The 27,812-nt window shown below is 35.0% G+C and overlaps 2 protein-coding genes, 2 long non-coding RNA genes and 1 pseudogene across 4 annotated transcripts; 3 read left to right on the forward strand and 2 right to left on the reverse strand.

Annotated features, from left to right (window-relative positions):
* Nucleotides 1–1,858: 1,858 nt before the first annotated feature.
* On the reverse strand, nucleotides 1,859–2,881 carry LOC114541838. The gene is made up of 3 exons (XR_003689359.1): nucleotides 2,618–2,881; nucleotides 2,098–2,329; nucleotides 1,859–1,948 (listed from the first exon to the last, which is right to left on the reverse strand). It is a non-coding gene; the product is annotated as an uncharacterized LOC114541838 (long non-coding RNA).
* Nucleotides 2,882–4,906: 2,025 nt separating this feature from the next.
* LOC114541841 lies at nucleotides 4,907–14,239 on the reverse strand. The gene is made up of 5 exons (XR_003689364.1): nucleotides 13,519–14,239; nucleotides 12,149–12,375; nucleotides 10,346–10,490; nucleotides 7,339–7,499; nucleotides 4,907–4,935 (listed from the first exon to the last, which is right to left on the reverse strand). It is a non-coding gene; the product is annotated as an uncharacterized LOC114541841 (long non-coding RNA).
* LOC114541834 lies at nucleotides 6,900–10,408 on the forward strand. The gene is made up of 6 exons (XM_028561647.1): nucleotides 6,900–7,068; nucleotides 7,158–7,280; nucleotides 7,392–7,505; nucleotides 8,049–8,168; nucleotides 10,032–10,153; nucleotides 10,349–10,408. The coding sequence occupies exons 1-5, from the start codon at nucleotides 6,915–6,917 to the stop codon at nucleotides 10,052–10,054; spliced, it is 534 nt and encodes a 177-aa protein (XP_028417448.1). The 5' UTR covers nucleotides 6,900–6,914; the 3' UTR covers nucleotides 10,055–10,153; nucleotides 10,349–10,408.
* LOC114541832 lies at nucleotides 11,852–13,321 on the forward strand. Its single transcript, XM_028561646.1, has 3 exons — nucleotides 11,852–11,985; nucleotides 12,091–12,384; nucleotides 12,585–13,321. Exons 1-3 carry the CDS (start codon nucleotides 11,929–11,931, stop codon nucleotides 12,825–12,827), a joined length of 594 nt encoding a protein of 197 aa, XP_028417447.1. The 5' UTR covers nucleotides 11,852–11,928; the 3' UTR covers nucleotides 12,828–13,321.
* Nucleotides 14,240–25,887: 11,648 nt separating the features above from the next.
* On the forward strand, nucleotides 25,888–27,801 carry LOC114541828 (annotated as a pseudogene).
* Nucleotides 27,802–27,812: the final 11 nt, after the last annotated feature.

Below are 27,812 nucleotides of genomic sequence, written 5' to 3' on the forward strand. Positions count from 1 at the left end.
AATATTGGTTTGACTGTTTGTTTAAATCATATGTGCATAATTCATAAATCAAACACATCTAAGCAGAGATGAGATTTTAGAGCCAAATTTTAGTCCGCGATCAACGTTTTATGGGTTTTCTAAAGCGGACACCTAAAACGGCTTGATTCTGTCAAAATCTTATTTATCAACCGACAATGCATGCAGCGAAACCGACCAGTGAAAAATTGGGCAGCTGAATTCCAGAACCTAAAGCGACTTGACTGAGTCGGCCAAAATTTAGTTTACCTGCAGACCTTCACATCACAACCAAAATACTAAAGTCAAATTCAAAGAATCATGTATATAGAATTATATAATTAGTTTTTCAAATCACAAAATTTTGCGCAATACGTTTGTTGCTTCTTCTTCATTTGGTGTTAAGCATAAAACATTCCTGCCTTCCTTCATGGCTGCAGCAGCTCCAGCAACTGAAACAGTCATAAAAATAGATCAATTTAGTTGGAATGTTATACTGGATAACATTTAATTATGTTTTTTACGGGAAACTACTTTAAAATATACTGCGCGAATAGGTGAATAAACTGAAGGAAGAAAGCTAGTGATCCAATGATAGTGTAAAGTTGCATAGTGGGACACAGCTAATCAACCTTATCATTTTAGCTCCCATATTGAAAGGTTTCAATTTTGTATTAACAAGAAAGTTTCTCGAAATTTTTGTCAACTTGATGAAAAGCCTAATTAACATTTAAATAAGACAAAAGAAATTGTTTAAATAAAGTTCAAAGCGCTGAGATAGTTGAATTAACCACTACGAACAGAAATGACCTTCACCACTGACTAGATGATTGACTATGTCCTTTGAATCCGCCACCCATCAGAACAGTAAAGTGAAACTTCACAGTAAAAGCGGTTAAGTTAAATTATTTTTTGTATTCAACGATTAACAACACGATTGCACCTGTTGTTTCCAGATAATTCATTGTAACTAGTCGGCAGCAACAATGTGAACAGTGCATAAAAAAATTATTAGTATTTCATCGTGTGGTTGGCATACCTTGTGGCGTATTCACGTCAAGAATCCAATCGCCTGGTCTACTGTTCAACTACAGAATGCCACACCCAACTCCTTGTGCTCTTGACTTACAATAATAAAATTCTCAGTGAGGCAGTGAAATTAAAATGATCTTGCAGCAGCCGTTGCCCAGCGCCGCATGGTAGAGGAGAAACCCCTCTACAGCCCGTACCATACCAAGGCTAGGACCTGTAAAATGCAGGAACAATGCGTAAGTTAATTTTGTTGTATGCATTGCAAAATACGGTTACAGTTTACAGTAGGTATGCTTTTATGCGTGTAAATTTGACGTATTTTCGAGTGTACGTGAATTTGAACTTCTAATTTTACAGTTGAATGGCAGAAATAACAAACGCAGACAAGTTTAACTAAATTTTTACAAAAATAAAATATAAAAACATTGCATCGCAAGAACCTCTAGAAAATACCAGGATGCTGTTTTAACAAAAAATCTATGGTGAGCAGAAACCCAAAAGGTGGATTAAACAAAGTGATTAAGGACCTTACGATTGACAATTACACCAGACATGCGGCTAGCTGCAATCGACAAACTATTGAAGATAGTATTTTGGGGCCAATTATTAGATGATAGAGCTTCGGCAGTTTGCGAATTAAAATTGAGGCATAAATTCTCTACGACAGACACGGTTATCCTTTGCCGTAAACGTGAACATTAAAATCTTACTATTTTAAACATGAATACATTGCCCGTTAATATGCTAATATATACCTGATGGTTTAACTCCTTTAGCACATGCGAAACCAAGTTCGCAGATTCCACGGTGTTCCTCGATCCATTTTTTATTTCCATTAATTGATGGATATCCCCCATTATTGCTACGTTGAAAATGTGGCACACACCAAAATTTAAACGGTCCACTAGGTCCAGCAAACCTGCAGCAAATGTTGTCACATCATTTTCATAAAAAAATCATTGTGAAAAAGAAAGTATTGTTCAGTATACACCTTTTTCACAATTATCACAGTTGTACATATACAGTACTATTGGTGCATTAGGTCAATGTTACATCACTATACTGTACCTGATGTGGTGAAAGCTTACATAAGGCTAATGAAAATCCTTTTTCTTGCCCGTATGACCCCTTGCTGCAGTCCCAGTGGGTCAACACACATGTGGACAACGCCCCTTGTTCCCTGGTCCATCAGAAATACATTGGGTGATACAACTAGTGGCTGGTCTGATTCCTCGATGGTCAGACTCTTTTGCAGATATTCCAAGTATTGTCTGAAAATAAGGTTGGTTTCATCTTTTCCCTAGTAAATAGAAACACAGCTCTACTGAATGTGCGAAACACAGGAAAATGTTTGCAGACTAAAATGGTCATCAAATAGGTAGCAGAATTGAAAATTGAAATCTCCCAAGGAACATGTAGCAGGGCAGCTACTAGTAGTTTGAAATGTTTCTAGTAGTTTGAATTATTAATTTAGAAGTCAGTTCAAATACTCAACCTCAGCATAGAGAGAAGAGCGGATATTTTCCATTCTACAAACCTGGATCAAAATATCGAACTGCCTGATATAATACATATACTGTATACTTACTGTAAATTTCCTTAACTGGTCAACGCTGACTTTCTCTCCCAATTTTGCACTAAGCAATTCCCATTTACATCCAAGAAATGAAGAAATCACTTTTTGGACAGGCTTCAGTACTTTGCACTCCTTGCACACTAATTTCAGTTCATCCAGACTGTTACTTTGGTCAGCAACCTAAAAAAAACAACAGATTTAGAATGATGATTGGATTTAATTTAAAGGGCACAATTATATTTTAATAAACTAAGTGGTTAATTAGTAAATAAAATTTTTAACGGATCACAGAGGCAAAAAATAAGCTAAGGGGCATCTTACGCCTAAAAATGGAAGAAATATCTTTACTTGACCCAACAGAGCAACACGATCTGAAACGTCGAGGCCAAATAAGCATTTGATGTATGATGGCTTGAACCTCGGCTTTTCTGTAGGTCCTTTGCCATTGCTCGCTGGTATTTCAGAAGACCTTTTTCATATTTTCGGCACATCTCAAGGAATGACTGATAACCATCTTCTGGGAGAGCAGCAACAAGAAATACATCAGAAAGATTTTTCTTCTAAAAAAAGTACAACATTTAACAAGAATATTAATTACTCAGTGTAAGTGCTTTATTGATCAGCAAGTTAATTTAAAATTATTTCATTAAACAGGTTTAGGTTTAGTACAGATTATAATTACATCTGCTTTCTTTTGATAACCCATTCACTGGTGGCAAGACTTTCACTGGCAAGCAAAATCACCTGGTGTTCACAATATATTACAAATTGAATAAACTAAAAAGTTTACTCACTGTCTTTCCTAATATGTGGGAACATCTGTCTCTCCATTGCTGACTAGGAACTAAATCATTGTTCTATTTTTTTGTACCAATGATCTCCAACTGCCTGTGAGCAACTTCCACCTACAGCAGAATAAAAAAATGTTTGTGATCACAGCTTTTTTAACCCACTGACTGGTAAATCACCCAAATGATTGCTGCTGCAATTAATAATTTGTTAGTTTCTACTGCAATTGCCTGTGGCAGATTACTAATTATTACGTAAGTAACTCAGACCACTATAACCAATAATTTACCATTGACAATTTTGGTATGTACTTGAGAAAAATTTCTGGTATTTGACAAAGCAAAGTTGAAAAAGTTAAGAAGTTGGGTACTCATTACTACTGTGACACTAATGGGTTCCTTAAGTAACTTGTTGACTGACTGTTAAACTATAACAAACAACCACTCCCTTAATATTTAACAATATTAGAATTGCCTTTCTACAGAACTTGCCTCATCTTTGAATGTCATTTAATGACGGAAACACCCAGTCTTATATGCCTTGACGCCAGCCATAAAGCTTAAAAATTTGTTAACCCAACAAATATTCTTGCATATCTTCCCTTATACTCTTCACTATCAGGGTGCTTCTCTAAAAGTTGCTTTGTTGCCAACAAGTTATGCGTACCACCAAGTACCTCATACTGATAGCTGCTGACATCTGATTTTGAAAAGTTCTCCTTTCTGTTCAGACCTTTTACCAACAAGTAAAGAGGTTCATATGAGCCATTGGGGTTACTTTCCATATTTGCCTTTAATTGGGCCAAAAATATTTCATCCACTTTCCTGATCATTCTGTCTGCTGGAGGTAGTTCAATATTGCCAACCGGAACATAGAATTGCTCATCTATTCAAAGTTATGAAAAGACATGCATGATATTACTGCCAAATGAAGGTGCACTTATACAACTTGAGTAAGCTAGAATGGTAAAAAGGAAACCATTGGGCAAAAAAAGCTGGTCATATTGAAAGAAGTAATTGTGTAGCAGGGATTTTAATTAAGAAAATGACTTGATAATTAAGCCTTAATTTAAACTTGATAATTTCTGTAAAAAATTAACAACATTCATTGTGGTTTAGTGGTTCAACAAAAAATATCATATGTATATATTTAATTTCTACATACCAACTTCGCATTCTTTTGCTCTTGTTTGGTATTGTAATTCTTTGGCCTCTTCATCTTGACACTTTTTCTTGGTTAGGGGTACTCAGCTGTTCCACAAGAGATGAAGATCCCTTTTTAAATTTATAGCTTAATCTTCATTAGTGATTAAAACAGGCTCGGAATCCTTGGATCCACCTTGATTTTGTTGATCTTGACCATCATTAGCGCAATCTTGCTTTTCTAACTTTTCAATGGCTTCATTGCATTTTGCAGCCCATTGTTGCTCATTTTCAGTCGCAACAATTTCACGGAAAAGCCATTGCTTGCTGACCAGTCATATTTCCCTGTGGAGAAGAAACAGTGTTCTCTTTGCCATCTGCCCCTCGAACGAAAATCAACTATAAAATATGAATAAAATAATAATTTTTACATAGAATCAATCAAAATACAGTATTAATATATGTACGGATAGCTGGCATCATTATTTGAAGCATCTAATAGGTGAAACTATCATCCATAACGCGCTCATTCATTGTGTAGTGCCTAGTTTATAACACACTAGCAATATTGTGTAAAAATTTTACAGGGACAAATGCTAGGACTAAGTTTCCAACCCTTGGACCAAGGGTTTTAAATTAATTTTAAAAAAGCTGACTTTGTGTTTGACACTGAATCATTTTCCTAAAACTTTAATCACTAATCTTTCACGACGTAGAATTTACGCATGTAAAATTCCAACTAACCGAAAGCTATTTGTGTTATTTTAAGGCTAAAATGTAGAAATGGATATTTGTTTATCCATAGGCGGCCCAGAACTGATCTCGCTGACCTCGCGCGATGACGTACTTGTCATAATATAAGACTGTTCAGACGACATGAGGTCGCGCAGGTCAGCGAGATTACCGAGATCAGTTCAGGGCCGCCTATGGTTTATCATGTTGTTTGTTCGGGGGGTCCCACGCATCATACGTAGATCACGGCCCAAATCGCCGTTTCACCGCCCTATCATTCATTTTTTAATCTATGGCCCTATCTTATATACGCCCTGATCAATTAAAGGCATGCCAGTCATGCACTTATAGTCTCAAACTCGAATCATTATCGCCCCGTCGTAAAATAGGTGGTTTCTGAGGGCCAAGGCGCCATTCCTTGTTTTAGAAAAGCTAGCACGAGCATATCAGACTGTCAGAATTCTATCATTTATACTTTGCAACCTCAAGATAGAAATCTGCTAAACATTGTAAAACTAAAAACTTATATTTCAGTCAGACTGCTCAATATGGAGTTTTATAAACTATAACAGTCCATTATTACTAAACCTTGGCTTTAGCCATATTAATTTTGATGGGTGTATACTTCATAATGAAATTTAAATTTCATGCGATTATGTTACGGCGTGCGTTTTGGTATATGACTTGTGAACGCTAAACGAAAGCTAAGTGAACCTCGGTAGGAGATTTTACTTGTAGTTAAACTATATCAGATATTGAATGTATCAGATTTTTTCAAGGCAATGACACCCCAGAAAGCGCAGTTAGGCGCTGGACTATAGTGAGTGGGGGAAGAGTATTTTAAAAATCGCTTTACTGTATTTTTATACAACTAGTGCCAATATGGTTATTAATTCGTTACAACAAACATATAAAACTAGGACTCAAAAGGTCGCTGGTGCACGCAGCATCTCATTTCAGCAGGTAGAGACCAATACCACAGTATATAATACCAAATATATTTACCCTTTATATACCCTTTAATATATAATATTATCTTTATATTAATCACAGTGAGAAATTAAAAAATCATACCTTTACAGCCACGCGATTCTTAAATTTTCCCACTTCAGCGCGCAGAACATGCAAATATTCTACACTATTTTTGGAATGCCGAATACCGTTGACAAACACGTACGCTTTGTCCTCATTTACTCGAATTGACCATTTGAAAGAAGGCATTTTTTAAAATACTGTTTGTTGACTGCTGAATAAACCTTGCTGAACAAAACTGCTGGTGTCTTTGGCAGAGGAGATAGAGTATATTTTGGCAAGGTTTTCTAGCGTCATACAAGGTGATAGCGTCATACAAGGTGATAGCGTCATACAAGGTGATAGCGTCTTCGCGGCTCAACGAATCAGCGTTCGAGAACACAAAGCCGTAGGTAACTGAGGAATTTTTCATTGTTAAAAGGTTCAAAACTCAACCAATCAAAAACGTTTATACTAATTAGCGACAAAAATCATAATAACGGAAAACATTTAAAAACTTAGAAGGGTGTAAACTGATCTTAGTGAAAACCGGCTGCTTCCTAACTTCGTAACTAAACTTGTCAGAAATATTTTGAAGAATGCGGTAAAAGACCAAAACGCATAATTGTATAGTTATGTCGTCGCCTTGCGGGTTTGGATTTTCATCCTTGCCAGAACCGGCGTCGCCGTCCACTATTGAAACTCTTCGAGAGAGAGAAATAGAAGGCAGTTCGCCTATCGGTATTGGATTCAGCAGTGACCATGAGAACACGAGGAGTCCGCAAAGTTGTAAGAGATCACAAATAAGCAATCTGTATACTTGAATATAGTACATGAACTATAGTCTATATCTACACAATTTTTATGATGATATTTAGTGACGAGCTCTCCTGGGGATTGTACGACTCCTGTTCACTCACAGTTATCTAGCCTGTACTCTTCGCCTGTTGGAATTGGATTTAGCAGCAGTGACAACGAAAACACACTAAGTCCGCTAAACGGTATGATATGTTACATTTCTACGTGTCTAAATAGATTGAGATTAGAAATATATTTCACCTGTATTTGGACAAGCGTTGTAATAATTTATTTTGTTCTCCATTTTCTGCTAGTCGCCAACACTCCTCGTATTTTTATGACTTCTCCACTGTCTCTGCGATCCTACTCAACACTCGAAGGAAACTCATCGCCTGCTAGCCCATCACCAGACAACAGCCCTTCTAAATGTAAGAAAATATTTGAAATTTTATTTTTAATTTTAACTATACCTAAAATTTCATAATAGATATAATAACTGTATTTTAGTTGAAATTATAAATAAAGTGCGGCGCAAAAAAGGGCAAGTTACGTCTCTTAGGTTTCAATAAGACTTGACGCAATGATAAGACTTGCCGTTTGCTCTTTTGTGGCGAGTTGAAATATGAAATTTGGAGTATGCGACATCGATTAGCAACTAACCAATTTTCGATAGACTCGTGACTTGTGTTTTTAGCATACCACAATAAATAAATTATTAATAAATAGCAGTAAATTATTCAATGAAATGCTACGAACACCAAACTTTGACAAGTGGTATATAATAATACAATTTGTCGACCGTCGGCCTTACATGCGCTTCCAAGTTTTAACTAGCGTCGCGCGCATATACAAACAAGAAAACAATAAAATAATTATGAGAAACATCCTTAAACTTTCAGCTATAGCCTGATTCGAAGTCTATAATAAATTTGCGGCATTTAATCAACAGTGTCAATGATTTTACATTTTAGCCCAATCGCCTGTTAAACGTAGGAGAATGCTCCATTGTGACACCCCGTCTACATGCGCACAAGAAAGCAGCGGACAACGAAAAACAAAGCGAAGTTTAAACTACGAGGGTGATTCTGAAGGTAAGAACCATTTTAGACTTTAGTTGTTACTTGTTCACTATTAAATTTAAAGCAATTCCGTGCTTTGGAAACAAAAATGCATGCATGCGCACCTACAGTTTTAAGGCATATTGCTGTATTCATATTTCAGTATCTGATGACAATGAATGTTGGTTTGAACGAAAAGTAGTTTTTGTTGATGTTCTGAAAAACTGTTCGGAATACGACCGGCTCGTAAATTTGCTAAACTATCACCAAGCACACGTTGAGACATTCCTGTCAAACAGAGTTACCCACATCATAACAGCAAAAAATATTCTGCCTGCAGCAAAGAAGTAATGCTTAAAAATGTGCAATACAGCCGTGGAAAGAAAATGGTGCAATTGGCAATCAAAACCACACCACAAAAAAATAGTTGGAAATCCACGCAACCAGTGCTTACCCTAAACGATTTGATAAAATTTTCCGTGAATTGTAACAAACACATCGGCAATCGGAAGAACAGTGGTAATAAAAAGGTAGAATTTCACTAGTAATAACAGTGACAAAAAAATTGACAACCGCAGGAATGCAACTGTATGGGAATTGCGGGGTAAATATATTAAGGTTGAAGATGCAACTGGAAAGTATAGACCGCTTGTGGTTGAAATGAAAGACTGGCCGGAACTGGACTTTAACTGTCACAACACTCCCTTTGCTTGTCCAAAAGTTTTAAAAGCAATTTCAACTCATCCGAGTGTAAAAGGAAAACTGTGCGAGCTGTGTAACATTAATTATAATACTAGTGACAAACATCATCTTAATGGATCAATACATCAAAAGAACGCGCATGATAATAAGTTGTTTCAATTGCTCGATAAAGCGATACAAAAAGGATCATTCTTGTTCAAAAATAAATAAGTTTAAACTTACGACTTAAATATTCTCAAATTTAACTGTCAATGTCTTAAACTTCTTATAAAGGAACAAACAAGAAAAACAAACAAATAGTCTTGGGAATCATCGAGTCTGACTGCTGTGATCTTGACTGCTTAAAAATTGTGCCATTTAAAGATATCGACAGTGTTAGACGTGAATTTATCTCACTTGAAAGTATAGTCGATGAAAGAAATTATATTCTCAATTATCTAAAAGATAACACGTCAACCACTCACGACGCAGAAAAAGGGAAAAACTGTGTTCAGAATAAAAGGAACACAAGTCTGTAAGCAAGCTTGGATAAAAGTCCATGACATAAAGCTACAAAGATTCCAGAAGATATATCTTGATTTTAAAAATGGTTCAGAAGTGTACGTCCATGGAAACAGTGGATTCAAAAGGCCCACAACAAAGACGGCAGAATGTATAGCATGGCTGAGATTTCTGGTTAACTCAATTGGACCAACAACCAGATAGTGGAAAAGTTCATTTACCATCCTGCTTTACAAAATTGGCTTTGTACCAGAAAATGTTAAGTGACCTGGATTCTGAAGATACCATCAGTAGGTCACAATTTATAGCATCATGGAGAAAGAATTTAAACATGTCTCAATACCAAAGGTAACAATTACATTATGGTCATAATATACAGATTTTAAATGGGCACTGTAATTTTCACCACTAAAACCATGAAACCGCGCCTGATAGCGGGCTATGTGTGAGTATACTGGACATTGCAAAGTTTTACGTAATCTTACCAACCATAAAACATGTTCAACATGTGAGCTAACCTTAAAGCTACTGTATCCCCACACCACTAGCAAAATATGTATTTTTTCAATAAAATTTTCATTTGGCAAATAAATTTTCATTTGGCAAATAAATTTTCATTTGGCAAAATTTTCAAATTGGTATTAGACATGTCAGTTGGTGGTAATAAATATACCAAATATTGTTTTATTGCAGGAAAACCGGTTTACCAAATGTGACCACTGCACAAATTATAAAAAGCAACTAGAGGCAACAATGAATAAAGCTAAAAGAAAGGCCATTCAAGAACTTCTGGATGAACACATTGAACGTGTTATGTAAGTAAACAGAATAATGAGAGTAAAATTTCTACAAATATTTTTGTTTGTCTACTGATTATTTTGCCTGCGTTTTGGGTTTTTGTCCAGCACCTGCGTGATTATAGTGTGGTATTAGCTAACAGGGCATTCTTAACCTCCTGTTGATAGCCAGTATATATCCTGTATAAACAATTCAATAATAATTCTTACCAGGAATGAACGAAGAAAATATCATCTTCATCGGTACAAAGCACGGCGGAGTCCTTCAAAGTATCTAACAATCATATTGGATGGTATGGATCAATCCAAAACTGATGTACCAAATCTTCGAAGAGTCTGCAAATCAACTGCAAACCTGCAAAAGTTGAGAACACATCTTGTTGGAACTATAATGCATAGTGGGTTGTGTCCCATGGGAAAATTATTCCATGGTATGTTTGACCTTTTTCAATGGAAACATGACAGCAATCTAACAATGAACATTCTCATCAAACTTCTTGCACTGTTCAATGATCGCTATGGTTTACCACACATACTTAATCTCCAACTGGACAACTGCTGGCGTGAAAACAAAAACAAATATGTTTTAACTTTACTATCTCTTTTGGTGGAATGGTCGGTGTTTGACAAGGTATAGTTAAAATACGAATATGAGATACCTTTAAAACAAAGCCAGACAATTTAGTCACAGCCACAAAGGCTTTACTGTAGGTGGGCCCATCTATATGTTTTTTGAAGTTTTGCCTGGTGCTGTAATGAGTGATTGATAGTCTAGTGGGTTCAAAATAACAATATCTTTATTATTGCAGCTAAAAATGTATGTGAAGCTTAGAAAATAGCTTGAGCTAAGGATCAAGTAAGATCATGTGTGCTTTTTTGTACTTGTACTAATAATGTACAAGTTTTTCAAAGGAGTAATTTTTCACAACAGGAATCTCAATTATGTTTCATACAGTATATATATACAAGTTAAAGTAATATTGCATGTAACCTTTAATTTTTCAGATAAAGGGCAACTTTCTACCAGTTGGCCATACGCATGAAGATATTGATGCATTATTTGGCTGTCTTTCAAAGCATCTTAAATTTCTTGATGTATATACCGTAAATGGTAAGTCTTAACAGACAAGTACTTACATAAAATCATCTGACATAGTAAATCCTTGGGTGTATATATATTGTTCACATGTTAAAATGGAAAGGCATATACACTGTATATGTTCAACATGGATTTGACTGCATGTGTGACCATGCACCCTCTGTCTGATACTGTACACAAACAATTACCATACAATTAGATTTTGTTCTATTCTGCTGACATACAGTGTGACAAAATAATAGAGATAAGCTGATTACCAAAATTGATTGATTACCAAAATTGCCCTTTACAATGTAAAAAATTATTTTATATTTGAGTAATTTAAGATCATTGTTTTTAAGCATGGTTAAATTAAAAAACTATTGAATTCGGGCTTATGCATGTGTTGCTTTTTGTTTGTGAATCATCAGCTTACAGTGCATACATTGATTTTTTGCACCAATAAATAAAGCAATCAGCCAACAGATAAATATTAACAAGCCATTAATTGTCTTTTTCTGAATATTTTCTTTTTCTTTTTTTTAGATATAAGAAAAGCATTTGAAGAATGCTGTAACAAGCCATACCCAGAATCTGACTGTTTATCATGCATTTATGATTCAAGAAGTGGTTGGATGGTCACAGTGAGGACTTACACAATCATGTCAAGCCACACTGCTTTAAATTTGTGAGAAATGAAAAAAACAAAGCCGTAATGTATTACAGAAAGTGGAGTGATGATGAATGGATGGGTCCTATTTCTTTATTAAAGGTACCAGTATTCTAAAATTTCTCCCAAAGTACCACAACTATCACAAAGTACTCAAAATTGCTTCAAGGCACTATAAGTTATTGTTTTATTTCATTTTATAAATAGTCAACTCCTATGGACATGCCAGTCCAAATACCAGCAGATTTTGCAAAGGCAGACTTACCTAAGCTTGCAGTTGACATGCAAAAATGGTTTTCTGTAATGACCTCAACAGCACAAGGATGGTGGGAATCATTTTTGCAGACAACAGGCAACAATGATGCTACAATTGATAATACGTTTCCAATATTTTCACTGAAAAATCATGTTAGAAGACCAAATGCTGAACCTGTTGAGACAGCTGAAATACCAGCACAGCTATCTGCTTTGAGAGAGAAGGAGCTAGAACAACTAGAAGAGGTAAACAAAAATATTTTAATGGGATTGGATTGATACATTTGTGAAGCATTAACTAATAAGCTTTTATAACAACATAAAAAGTTTTAGCACTGAAATGGCAACTCCTATAGTATGAGCATGCTGATCAATGGAACCCTAATCTTATGCAGTTGGCATAGCAAATATACAAATTATTCTATATTTTACATTTATTTTCCTAGATATATACTGGCTCATATCAAGCTCCAGCTTCCCGGGGCATAAATATGGATGATAATTACTTGGCTGCTTTGAAACCTGATGTGTTTGTGGCAGTAAATATATCCAACTACAAAAAAAGGCCAGTCATTGGGAAAGTAACGGAGGTTGGAAATGATGAATTTTGTTTACAATACTGGAAGGGAAATTATAGCACTGCTTGGGAACCCCACATTGTGAATAGTAAAGATGGGCTAACACCATAGGTGGATACCATTCCCAAAGCGGCTATTATAATATGTGCGTTCGAACTTGATGACAAAAATCATTTGCTGGAAAACACCAGAAAATTTATTAAAAAATGGTACAGAGATCACAAAAAAAAGCCTAACCATTAGAGGGAAAAGGAACTATACTGTGCCCCAATATTTTTTATATGAGAACCTTATGAAGTACCAAAATGTATTTGTGAGAAACATTTGTATATTTAACCATTCTTAATACCAAATTTACACTAAAACAATTAGTCGCCACAGCTCATATCTACTTTGCCTTCTGCTCAGTGGATATGGGCTTGTAAACACCTTGCCTTCAGGCTTCAACAACTAATAGACCTATATGGATTTAATACGATGTCAATTATTTCTGTATGAACACAAAGAGCAGCATTCCCTGAGAGAATTGCAATATGTGTTATTATAATTCTTGCAGGAAATTCTGGTATTTGTGAAGCATTTGATGTCCTAATGCATAAGGAGTATTGTTATTGTGTATTAATGAGCATTAGAAATTGCCATGATTCGATTTATAACCTAAACAAAATATAGTGTTGCAACACTTGCGTATACAGTATTTACTCGGTTTATTTATTGTCATCAACACGCTTTTTTGGGCTGCCCTATGATCTTATAAATCAATAAATGTTATTTTATATGCAGAAGACTCGTGCTCACTTACCGGTATTTGATGCATATGGCTGTACTGATTCACCTATCAGATCTTGATAATTTCAGTATAGGACTACCTTCTAAGCTTCGAGTTGGCGAAACCAAAGAAACATTCAGTAATATTTAAAAAAAACCCTTTATTTGTAAAACTTTGTTTGCCTTCTTCGCCATACATGTTTTTGAAATACACAAAACACAATTCAAACACGTATTAATTTTGTGGCCTGGATCTCTGAATATATTAGATCTGATCTAAATATATTAGATCTGATGAACTGATGTGGATATATTTAGTTGCAATTTTTACTATAAATTTGTTTCAATCCGACCCTGTCTGTAGTGTGTTTATCATGTAATATCAGTGTGTTGTAGTTTAGGTAAGCAGGGATTTTATTCTTTATGTGCGTGGACTGTGGAGCAAAAGAGCAAGTGGTGTACTGAATGCATGTGATGTAAGTTTTAATACATTGTGCACTACTGAATTTTTCAAATATTATACAATAAATATATAACAATTTACTATAGCACTGCTTTGTGGAAACACACTTCTGCAAATTGTTGAGGTTTTTAGGTAGTCTTTTTTTTAATAATTATTCCAATATAAAATAGTTGTTTAAGATTTGTTGACTCTCCTATTACTAATCAATTTCCTATTACTATATGATTCCATTTGGAACAAGATGTAAATGCCTGAAATTTAGGGTTCCTTTTTGTATTAATCATGTTGCCTTTTTGTTATAATTATTTACTTTGTTGCAAACAAATAGGTGTCCAAAATTTGGAGTCCACTTTGGCAACCATTCTGCCCTTTTCATACAATTGCCTTATTGCAAACAAAATGGGTGTCCGAAATTTGGAGTCCATTTTGATAATCATTCTGCCATTTTGTTATAAATGTCCCATTGCATTAGCAAATTGGGTGTTTGAAATTCGGAGTCCATTTTTGTCATCATTTTGCCATTTTTTCATAATTATTTACTTCATTGCAAACAAAATGGGTGTCCGAAATTCGGAGTCCATTTTGATAATCATTCTGCCATTTTGTTATAAATGTCCCATTGCAATAGCAAATTGGGTGTCTGAAATTCGGAGTCCATTTTTGTCATCATTTTTCCATTTTTTCATAATAATTTACTTTATTGCAAACAAAATGGGTGTCCGAAATTCGGAGTCCATTTTGATAATCATTCTGCCATTTTGTTATAAATGTCACATTGCATTAGCAAATTGGGTGTTTGAAATTCGGAGTCCCTTTTTGTAATCATTTTGCCATGATTATTTACCTTATTAAGAACAAAATGGGTGTCCGAAATTTGGAGTCCCATTTTGTAATCATTTTGCCAATTTTTTTATAATTGCGCCTGTGCAAGTATGTGTATGCAAGTAAATGGGTGTTTGAAATTCAGAGTTGTGTTTTGTAATAATTTAACCATTTTATTTTTCCTGTTCTTTTTAAACATAGTTTTCCATTTTGAAGAAAATATAAGTTTAGAAAAGGGAAAATTAATCTTTTCTCTAAATTTTCATATTTTCATTGATTTCAAGTTGGAAATATATACAGTTTGCAAAAATCTACTAAACTACTACTAAATTAAACAGTAAATTTTCCATTCTGCAAAATTGCAAGAAAATATTTTTTCAATTTACCTCAAAAAACCGCTTTTTCTTCTGAAATTAAAGGAAAATTATACCTATTTTATATTATGGGTTAAACTGTGCAGAAAAATTAGTCAAATTCTGCAAAATCAAGGATTTTTTTTATGGATTTGGTAGTTTGGAATTGTTGAAAATAGTTTGGAATGCGTTAACTCTGAACCTCGGTCAAAGAGAAAACGTCAGAAAATCAAGCAATCCACTTATAACTAAAACTCCAGTAGAACGATCCTAGAAGAAAAGTTTTCATGGTTAATCTATTTCTTGTGTTTAGTTAGAAAGGTAGTCCAAATTAGAAAGGCAGTTGCTACGAATCACAAGCTGGGTTTTGCAAGGGAATTTCTCTTCCAAAACATGGCTTTATACATACAAGAGGGATGGAAAAATAAAGTGCAAGGGTTCAGCATTGATTATAGGATGTTTTCATATAACATAATTATGCAGCCTAGCAATCGTTTAGTTTAAACTGTAGGCTGCTTTTCACTTACCCGTTTTTTATACGCACGTACACATACAGAGAATATTAAATGCTTTTAAATTTTTTTTATTTAAGATGCATCTAGTTCAACTAATGCATACTAAATATGCAGAAAACTAAGTTCCTTCGATTTATTCACTTAGTTTTTTCGAAGGTAACATGTATAATGATTTAAATTTTTACGTGCGTGTACGTGCGTATGAAAAACACGTAAGAGGAAAACAGCCTTATTCCAGATTTTGACAGAACATTAAAACTCAGTGAAAATACAATAATATTGTCTACACAGGATTTTGTCTGCAGAAAAGTACAAAATAAGGAATTGTCAACTTACGTCTTGGGTGACTGCATGAAGTAGACCGCTGTAGGAAATTTTGCAGTTAAATCTGAACACAGCTTCGGTGAAATTTCCTGCAAGGAACCAGTCATAAGACAATATAAAGACAATTGAAAGCTCTCTGAAGATTAAGAATAATTATACTGCTCGGCCTGGCCAAACTAATCTCTCTGAGTAATAGCTGTTCTTTTACTAGGAGCCAATTAAGTTCGCATAAACCTGGTGCAATATGGTCGAACTTACCAATTTTTGTAATTATCCTGCACGCAAAATTTTAGACCAACTGTAGTTTCTTGATGTTGGTGGACGATGTGTTGTAACTAGTCCCGGGATGATAAGAATTAAGGCTTCTTTATCAAGCATTTTTTGACTCGATTTATTTGGCACAGAGAATTCGTACATGCAGAGTCTAAGTTGGTGATATGCTGGTCATACGACAAATAAGAGTCTAGTGTCATTCCTAGATCTTTGGCAATAGGAACAGGGGTGATGGCTTCGTTCGGGAACTTTATAGTCATGTCTTCCGGAAGTTGTTGTAGATTTTGCCGAGTACCAATCAGCATATATTTAGTCTTTTCCGGATTAATAAGCAATTCGTTTTCAGAGCAGTGTTTAGCTACCGAAAAAAGGTCTTCCTCTATAGTTGTTGCTTTAAACGATCCGCATCAGCCACTAACGATCCGCATCAGCCATACGATCCGCTCCACATACATCTATTAATGGAATCAGTAGAATAGAATTCTGTCTCTCGATATTCTCCGTGTCCGACAGGGTGGATTCGGCTTCCGTTTGGGTTCTATACGAAAAATCTTTATTCAATCCGTTAAGGTTAGTACTATTCAGCTGTTCAGATTGATAGCACCATGTTCTATTATTAGCTCGTTGATCCTGATGGACATGACGTCTTGAATTTTTCCTTCGGACTCGAAGGGGTTCTGCTCGATTTGTAATGCGAACAGGCAGTAGCGTAGTTAGCCTGTCGATTTGTCACACTATGCTAATATTTTAGTGTTCATTGACTGTTAAAACAATAAATTTTTAAAGACATGAATAATTATAATAACTCGAAATTTACATATAAATAGCGGGACAAAATCGTCAGGCTGGCTACGCCACTGCGAACAGGGATAGTATTAATATGGTCGTTGCCGGTGACCTTTTGTTGCGGTGTTTGAGATTCGTTGTTTGGACTCTTTTGATTTATAGATGTTTTGGTTGTTTCAATTATATGTAAATCGTCATTGTACAGGGTGTATCAAAAAAACGCAACACTTAATATTCATGATATCCTCTTTGTTCTACAACACAAAAGACGTTTGGCCCCTGGAATGCGAGAAAGCTTGTAATCATATTCTAGCGGCACAATCGTCGGTAAACAAAGTCGGGTGCGTAAACCAACGAGCTGAATTGAAAGCATCTAACGAGTAAAATGTTATTTACAATTTATTTTACAAGGTCGACAGTTAGCATTCAAGTTATCATGCACGACAATAAAAACTCGTTGTTCGGTTGTTAGCTGCACCATTATTAGTTTAACTGATTTGACTATTAGCAGTTTAACTGTACAATAAGAAGCAATTTTAAAATCCCAGGGGCATAAAATCTATTGAGCTTATGAACAATATGAATTTTAGAATATTAAGTGTTGCGATTTTTTTGAGAAACCCTGTAATGCTGATCGTCAACATCGCTTGTTTGATTGCAATTTTCCCCCTCATTAGGGATTAACTCAACGATAACGCTATTATTAGTGACCTTTTGTTGCAGTGTCGGAGCTTCGTTGTTAGGGCTCTTTTAATTTATAGATGATTTAGTTATATTAATTATATGCAAATCAGCATTATGATGTTGGTCATTTGAGTCTGAATGTAGATTGTTTAATTTTTGATTGCTATTTGGGAAGTCATTGTTTCCCACAATAGTCCTACGTGCGCTGCAATAATCTTCCTTGTTATCAGGGGTTTCAAGTATGACCTCGCTTATTTGTGTGGATTCTCCTGCTTCTCCAATACTTTTAATTTTTGTTGAAGGTCTTCAATTGTGACATCTCGATCATATATTGCTTTATTTTTTTTCATCTAAAATAATAGCAAATTCATTCAGCATAGATTCCAATCTATGGTTACAAGATAGATTATGGTCCCCATTGATTGCCATAATCTTACTCACGGAATCTACTAGAAATACATGCCACTTCAAAGATTACTAGAAATACATGCATGCAGCAACACCTCGCCATTTTAAACGAAGCAAAATATTTCGTGTGCTACCTAGAATTTTCTACGCTAATATTATGAAATATTGCTTATTTTTTGCAGAGGGAGACTGCCTTAAAAAAATGTACTTGCTAAGTGGCGAATCGTGACGAATCACACTTACGAAAAAATAGTATAGAGTTATTCTTTTGATATGTATTCTGTGGTTTAGAACTTGTATGGTTATTATAATTATTTGTGCTGTTTTGATGTTTTGAAGCTTTAGCTACACAAAAGTTTAACACTCACTTAAACTGCAACATAATGCAACAGGCAAACAGGTGATTTCGGTTCACCATTACGACTGTCTTTGTTTCCGAAAAATTTGCACGAGTTATTTCATAACATTAGCGTAGAAAGTTAGGTCTAGGTAGCGCACAAAATATTTTGCTTCGTTTAAAATGGCGAGGGGTTGCTGCATGCATGTATTTCTAGTTAAAAATACAAAACAATCGCACCGTAACAATTAGCTTCACTTGGCCCGCATATAACCAACTTATGTAAAATTTGTGCTTTAAAGCACTTCAAATCTACATGTGATATGTTTCAAGCTACGAGTAAAATGGTAATGTCCGTAAAGATACAGTGTGTCAGATTGAAGAAAATTAATCATGAACATTACAGTGAACTCATCAGTTTAAATTGTTATTTCATTTGAGATCCTACCAAAATGTATTAAGTCTCGTCAAAGATCTTTCCAAAAAAGAATAAATTAAAAAAAAAAACTGTGGGCTTTCACCACAAGAACTGGTGGTGTAGTGGTGAAGACGGTGATCTGCCAAGTATACAGTCAATGGTTCAAGCCCTAGACAAACCGAAAAAGAACAACAAGGTAATTAGGTGAGAATTTGTGAGTGTGAGAGGAGTAGAGCGAGAGGGCGAATAGGCCCTCGCCTTAGGCGAGGAGTAGACAGAGGGGGGTTGTCTTTCCCCCGTCTTTCCTCACTTTCAATGTAAGCTTTCTTCAATAAATTAATTGTGTAAGGGGATAATATGGGATGTCTGAGAATAAGAAAGAGTAGGGATAGATAAGAGTAAATAGGAGGATAAATAGGGGTAAAGAGGTTTAAATGAGTACAAAAAGACTTAAATGTTTTATATACTGTTTTCTCACCTATACTCTCCCCCTGCTCCCGGGAGTCGAGGCCGCCCAATTACTAAGTCTTTTTGTACTCATATACACCTCATTCACCCTACTTATCCCCTGATTTCCCTAAAGATTAACTTTTATTTCCAAAGATTAGTCGAGTATAAACGCGAACAACGTACCAACCCTTTTTCTTTCTTTCCGTCATGAGAAACGTACCATCCTTTTCGTGATACCACGATCTTGTATTTGACAGTGCACGACTTTACCACAAGGCTAACTGGCGATTGTTGGAAGCCTACACAAACTTATTCGCCATAACCTTACCATGTATTATTTATAACGAAAATTTCCATCAAAAACGAGATTAAACTCCAACTTTCGACACATGAAACCAACATTTTCACCATTAGACTACAATTTCTTCTGCTGAAAGGCTACGTTTATTTAATTTACCTTATCCTTTTCACGATCAAGTTCATAAAGAAAAATGGTTATGATAGGATTCGAACCATCGATTTACCACATGGGAGACCATAGTCTTAACCACTAGACTACAAGAACTTGGTCTGAAAGGCTATGGTTATCTAATTTTTTTAACCTTTTTACAAAGTTCATATTGAAAAGCGGTTATCGTAGTATTCGAACCATCGTTTTACCACTTAGGAGGCCATTGTTTTTACCACTAGACCAAGAGATCATGTGCTAAACAGCTATTTAATATCTGATTTACTTTAACCTTTTCACGAAGTTCATGATGAAAAAACGGTTAAAATAAGATTCGAACCATCGATTTACCACTTTGGAGACCATTGTTTTCACCACTAACTACGAGATCATGTGCTGAGTTGCTATGAATATTTGATATACTTTAACCTTTTCTACGATGTTCATAATAAAAAACGGTTATGGTAAGATTCGAACCATCGACTTACCACTAGGGAGACCATTGTCTTCTCCACTGGACTACAAGATCATGTGCTGAACGGCTATGATTTTTTGATTTATTTACCCTTTTAACGAAATTCATAATAAAAAAACGGTTATGGTAAGATTTGAACCATGAAGTTGACACTTGGGAGACCATTGTCCTTTCCAATAGACTACAAGATCATGTGCTGAAGGGCTATGAATATTAGATTTACTTTATCTTTTTTATGATGTTCATATTGAAAAAACGGTTATGATAAGATTCGAATCATCGACTTACCACTTGGGAGACCATTGTGTTCTGCAATAGACTACAAGACCATGTGCTGAAGGGCTATAATGATTTAATTTACTTCATCTTTTTTACGAAGTTCATAATGAAAAAAGGGTTATGGTAAGATTCGAACCATCGATTTACCATTTAGGAGACCGCTGTCTTTACCATTAAACAACGAGATCATGTGCTGAACGGCTAAGATTATTTGATTTACTTTAACGTTTTTACTAAGGACATAATGAAAAACGATTACGGTAAGATTTGAATCATCAATTTACCAGTTGGGAGACCAGTGTCTTCACCACTAGACTACCAGATCATGTGCTGAACGGCTAGGATCATTTGATTTACTTTAACATTTCCATGATGTTAATATTGATAAAACGGTTATGATAAGATTCGAACCATCGAATTACCTCTTTGAGAGACCATTGTGTTCTCCAATAGACTACAAGACCATGTGCTGAAGGGCTATGATGATTTAATTTACTTTATCTTTTTCAGGAAGTTCATAATGTAAAAACGGTTATAATAAGATTCGAACCAACGATTTACCACTGGGGAGCTCTTTGTGTTCACCACTAGACACAGATCATGTGCCGAACGGCTAGGATTATTTGATTTACTAATTATTAAAAACGGTTATGTAAGATTCGATCGATTTACCATTTTGGAGACCATTGTCTTCACCATACTACGAGATCATGTGCTTAGCATACGATATTTAGATTACTTTATCTTTTTCACGAAGTTCATAATGAAAACACGATTATGGTAAGATTCAACCATCGATTTACCACTTGGAACCATTCTTCATCACTAGACTACAGATCATGTGCTGAGGGCTATGAATATTTATTTACTTTATCTTTTACGAAGTTCATAATGAAAAAACGGTTATGGTAAGATTCGAACATCGACTTACCACTTGGAGACCATTGTCTTTACCACTAGACACGAGATCATGTGCTGAACGCTATTATTATTTATTTACTTTATCTTTTAAAGTTCATAATAAAACGGTATGTAAGATTCGAACATCGATTTATCATTCGGAGACCATGTCTCCCACTAGACTACGAGATCATGTGCTGAACGGCTATAGATTATTTGATTTATTTAATGTTTTACAAAGAAAATGAAAAAGTTATGGTAAGATTCGAACCTCGATTACCATTTGGAGACCTTGCCTTACCACTAGACTGAAGATCATGTGCTGAAGGCTAAGTTATTTAATTTACTTATCTTTTTCACGAAGTTCATAATGAAAAAACGGTTATGATAAGACTGACCATCGATTTACCATTTGTGACCACTGTTTTCACCACTAGACTGCGAGATCATGTGCTAAACGGCTAAGATTATTTGATTTACTTTAACGTTTTTACGAAAGACATAATAAAAACGTTATGTAAGATTCGAACATCGATTACCACTTGGAGACCATGTTTCACCAATAGACTACAGATCATGTGCAGAAGGCTATTATTTGATTTACTTTATCTTTTCACGAATTTCATAATGAAAAAACGGTTGGTAAGATTCAACTGGACTTGCACTTCGGACCATGTGTCGTCCTAGACTACAAGATCATGTGCTGAGGGCTATTATATTATGATTTACTTTAACTTTCCACGAAGTTCATAATAAAAAACGTTTATGGTAAGATTCGAACCTTCGATTTACCATTTGGCTGACCACTGTTCACCACTAGATACGAGATCATGTGCAAACTAAGATTATTTACTTTAACTTTTTACGAAGTTCATAATAAAAAACGTCATGTAAGATTCGACCATCGACTTACCACTTAGGAGACCAATGTGTTCTCCAATAGACTACGAGATCATGTGCAGAAGGCTCTTATTTTTTAATTTACTTTATCTTTTCCACGACATAATGAAAAAACGTTATGGTAAGATTCAACTGTCGATTATCACTTCGGAGACCATTGTCGTCCACTAGACTTTGAGATCATGTGCTGAGCGGCTATTATATTTGATTTACTTTAACTTTCCACGATGTTCATAATAAAAAAAGGTTATGGTAAGATTCGAACCTCGATTTACCATTTGGAAGACTCTTGCCTTCACCACTAGACTACGAGATCATATGCAGAACGACTAAGATTATTTAATTTACTTTATCTTTTTCACGAAGTTCATAATGAAAAAACGGTTATGATAAGATTCTGACCATCGATCTATTATTTGGCTGACCACTGTTTTCACCACTAGACTACGAGATCATGTGCTAAACGGCTAAGATTATTTGATTCACTTTAACGTTTTTACGAAGGACATAATAAAAAACGGTTATAGTAAGATTCGAACCATCGACTTACCACTTAGGAGACCAATGTGTTCTCCAATAGAATACAAGATCATGTGCAGAAGGGCTATTATTTTTTAATTTACTTTATCTTTTCCACGAATTTCATAATGAAAAAACGGGTATGGTAAGATTTGAACCATCGATTTACCACTATGGAGCCCTTGTCTCCTCCACTGGACTACAAGATTATGTGCTGAACGGGTATGATTTTTATTTATTGTAACCTTTTCACGAAGTTCATAATGAAAAAATGGTTATGGTAAGATTCGAACTACGGATTTACCACTTGGGAGACCATAGTCTTTTCCACTAGACTACGAGATCATATGCTTAGCGGCTACGATTATTTAATTTACTTTATCTTTTTCACGAAGTTCATAATGAAAAACGATAATGGTAAGATTTGAACCATCGACATACCACTTGGGAGACCAATGTGTTCATCACTAGACTATAAGATCATGTGCAGAAGGGCTATGATTATATAATCTACTTTATCTTTTTCACGAAGTTCATAATGAAAAAAAGGTTATGGTCAGAATCGAACCATCGACTTACCACTTAAGAGACCACGGTCTTTACCACTAGACAACGAGATCATGTGCTGAACGGTTATTATTATTTAATTTACTTCATCTTTTTCACAAAGTTCATAATGAAAAAACGGATATGGTAAGATTTGAACCATTGATTTACCATTTGGGAGACCACTGTGTTCACCACTAGACTACGAGATCATGTGCTGAACGGGTAAGATTATTTGATTTATTTTAACGTTTTTGACAAAGGACTTAATGAAAAAGAGTTATGGTAAGATTCGAACCATCGACTTACCACTTAGGAGACCATCATCATTGTCTTCATCACTACACTACGAGATCATGTGCTGAACGACTATGATTATTTAATTTACTATATCTTTTTCACGAAGTTCATAATGAAAAAACGGTTATGATAAGATTTGGACCATCAATTTAATATTTCGCTGACCACTGTCTTCACCACTAGAATACGAGATCATGTGATATACGGCTAAGATTATTTGATTTACTATAACGTTTTTACGAAGGACATAATGAAAAACAGTTATGGTAAGATTCGAATCATCGATTTACCACTTGGGAGACCATTGTGTTCACCAATAGACTACAAGATCATGTGCTGAACGGCTAGGATTATTTAATTTACTTTATCTTTTCACGAAGTTCATAATAAAAAAACGGTTATGGTAAGATTTTGAACCATCGACTTACCACTTGGGAGACCATTGTGTTCTCCAAAAGACTACAATATCATGTGCTGAAGGGCAATTATTATTTTAATTTACTTCATCTTTTTCACGAAGTTAATAATGAAAAAACGGTTATGGTAAGATTCGAACCATCGAGTTACCACTTGGGAGACCATTGTCTTTTTCAATAGACTACAAGATCATGTGCTGAAGGGCTATGATTATTTGATTTACTTTATCTTTTCCAAGAGGTTCATAATGAAAAAACGGTTATGGTAAGATTTGAAGCATCGATTTACCATTGGGAAACCCTTGTTCTCACCACTAGAGTACAAGATCATGTGCTGAAGAGCTATGATTATTTAATTTACTTGATCTCTTTCACGAAGTTCATCAAGAAAAAACGGTTATGGTTATGGTTATTATATCTATATAAGTATTTGCATAACAAATACCAGATATCTCTCGTTATAATTAGTTGAATTAAATTTGCATCTCAGATATGTTGCTTAGTATGTGTATAGAATTTAATTGCTGTAATAAATTTTATACTATATGTCTTCTCACACGCACTATAGAAATAGGTTAAATAGGTTATTAAAATGTTGACATATTTTATCGTAACGTCAACGTTATTGAAAGAAGATTCCATCATCTTTTTCAGCAATTCCTCTCTCCTGTTTGATGTGAAAAGATGCTGGAAGACAAAAACAAAATTGGGCACAAAATGTAAAACTTCAATTTGCAGAAATAACCGGTATCTTATCCTTTTGTTATTATATGGCTGGTACTAGCAGCATCTGGTACATACCGTTCTGCTAATAACCACCACAGACAACAACAAATCCCTTAGGATAATCTGAGACCTAAGATAGAAATGGAATGAAAGCCTGAGTTAAATTATTGCAAATCACAAATATTCAAATGTCTGGCAATATCAAGTATCATACCAGTGTAATCAGTTCTATATCTTTATAGTTGTAAGAAGCCAATTTTTATTATCTCTTTAATCAATCTGATCCAGTGAACATGGTGACACCTAAATTGAACAAAATTTCTTCAAAAATGGCTAATAACAAGGAATATATATTTGTATATAAACACACAGGTAAGTTATCAAGAAACTTTAAAACAATAAAAGTAACTGTAATGTGAGTGCAACCTGTCGTTCATTCCAATGTAATTTATAACCACTAATATTCTACACAAAAATATGGCATATGTTTATGTTAAATAGTTTGGAAACGTTAGCTTCAGTTAGCTTATCACTTTATTAATAAGAACCCACTTATTAAATTAGAAAAGGAATATGGACCTAATTTTTTGAAGACAGAGGGGGGGGCATTGATACCATGATGAATTACGAATTTGAATTTATTGCAAATAGTTTCATTTTAAGGAATGAGGTATAATTAACCCGAACATACGAATTCACTTCCACTTTTATGACCAGTATGGTGGCCGAGCATTGCCACTATTGTTTTTCTGCATTTCTGACATATAATTGAAAATAAAAATAAAATTAAAGATAAATTAAAATAAGATACAAAGTGAATCACTATAGAATACAACCATCGAAATGAATTCAATATCCATTTCGATTGAAATTAAAATGAAAGTTAAATTCGCTATGGCCGAGGGCTGCCACTACCATGATTCAATGCGAAGCGTTTAATACAAAATGGCGGACATTGAAATGAATTCAATATCCATTTCGATTGAAATTAAAGTGAAAGTTAAATTCGCTATGGCCGAGGGCTGCCACTACCATGATTCAATGCGAAGCGTTAATACAAAATGGCCGACAATTCTGACATTAGAGAAGCAGAGTGGAAGGAAGATGAAAATCTTAAAGAATCTTTGTCAACATATGTGCAGCAAGGATTACAACGAAGAGAAGTACTGGATTTTGTTGCTCGCGATTTCTCTCAGTATACGTGGAGTCTCAGGTCGCTCGACAGACGGCTTCGCTATTTTGAGTTGTATTACAATGATCAAAATATTGCAGTTTCGGATGTGATCAAAGCGGTGCAAACTGAGTTAAATGGTCCTGGACAACTTTTGGGTTACAGGGCCATGCAAAAAAATTAGAGTAGAACATGGTTTGAATGTCACTAGGGATAAAGTTTATGACGTTATGAGCGAGCTTGACCCAGTGGGGCTTGAAACAAGGGGTGGAATAGGTGGCAAGCAGAAAAAGAAGAAGAGACATTTCACCACAAGAGGGAAACTGGGTTCATGCACTTGATGGTCATGATAAATTGATGGGATACCAAAATTCCACCTTCCCATTGGCCATCTATGGCTGCATCGACACAGCCAGCAGGAAGTTGCTGTGGCTAAAAGTTTGGGTATCCAACTCTGAACCAAAATTAATTGGGAAGTGGTACCTTGAATACCTTTATGAAACAAGGTTGATGGCAGCCATGCTAAGAGTGGACAAGGGCACTGAAACAGGTGTAATGGCGACCTTGCATGCCTTTTTACGAAGAAACCATGGGGATATGGATCCACATGAGACTATTTTATATGGTCCATCCACTTCTAATCAGGTATTTTGCCCCCTTAACTGACATTGACATTCTATCCAAATGGATAACATTTTTTTGTATTTTAATTTTTTACCTGTTTAAGATTGAAAGATGGTGGAAGGATTTGCACGAAAGAATGGAAAAGTATTTTAAAGTGCATTTAAGATGGTTGAAAGACCAGGGTTATTATGATCCTCACAATGACACTGACAGGTATGTATTTGTGGTAAATTGCATATTTAAGTGGCAATTAATATCTGCCTATGCTGATTTAATCCATAGGGAATTTGTGGAGGTCAATTTTATTTGGTAAGAAAGGAAAGGCCATAATTTGCTAAACTATCATTTACTCTTTTTATAATTTTAGGATGCTTTTATCATTTGTCATGATACCACTGGTACAGAAGGAACTGGATTCATTTAAGGACAGTGTATGGAACACCCACAGAATACGGGCACAAAAGGACACAGTTTTACCTAGTGGTGTGCCAAATCATATGTATAGCTTTCCAGAAGAGTATGGTCTGGAAGAATGTGGTATATTATTTTTAGTTATTTTTGTCATCCTAACTTATTGACCTTTAACCTGATCAAATACACAAGCTATTATCTTCTTTAGCAACAGCCAGGCATTATAAAACCCAATCACTATGAAGGAAAGGGTCAATATTATTTTTTATTACCAAAGTTGACTCAACAGCAATTAAGTTTTAAATCTAAATTTTTAGAGATAAATGGTGTCCCTATTTATTTATTTATCAGATTTAAAAGTAAATATGGGAGATACCGGTATAAGAACCTGTGAGTTAAACTACAGTTTTAGTTATTTAATTTCTTATTTATTTTTTTCATATATTCAATGCTAAATAAAAGGGGGTATTGATGAGATAAGCACAAAAATTTATTAAAATCAGTAATGTGCACTTGTGGTGCACATAATGGCCAGTCTTCAAACTTTACATGAAAATGCATAATTTCTTATTTTACAGGCCTTAAAGTGAGTGAAGAACAGTTGAAGGAAGCAGCTACCCAATCAGGTGTTTTAACAGTGCCAGATGACTATTTACAGCCAAATGTTAGAGCAGAATGTGAAAGACTGATTCCTGACCACAAAACAATCAAACCACATGAATGCAGGGATGCATACTTGTATCTGAAACATCATTTTAATAATCAATAATAATCAACTTT

Source organism: Dendronephthya gigantea, unplaced genomic scaffold (assembly GCF_004324835.1).
Source record: "Dendronephthya gigantea isolate DGI-Jeju-01 unplaced genomic scaffold, DenGig_1.0 000311F, whole genome shotgun sequence".
NCBI lineage: Eukaryota > Metazoa > Cnidaria > Anthozoa > Malacalcyonacea > Nephtheidae > Dendronephthya > Dendronephthya gigantea.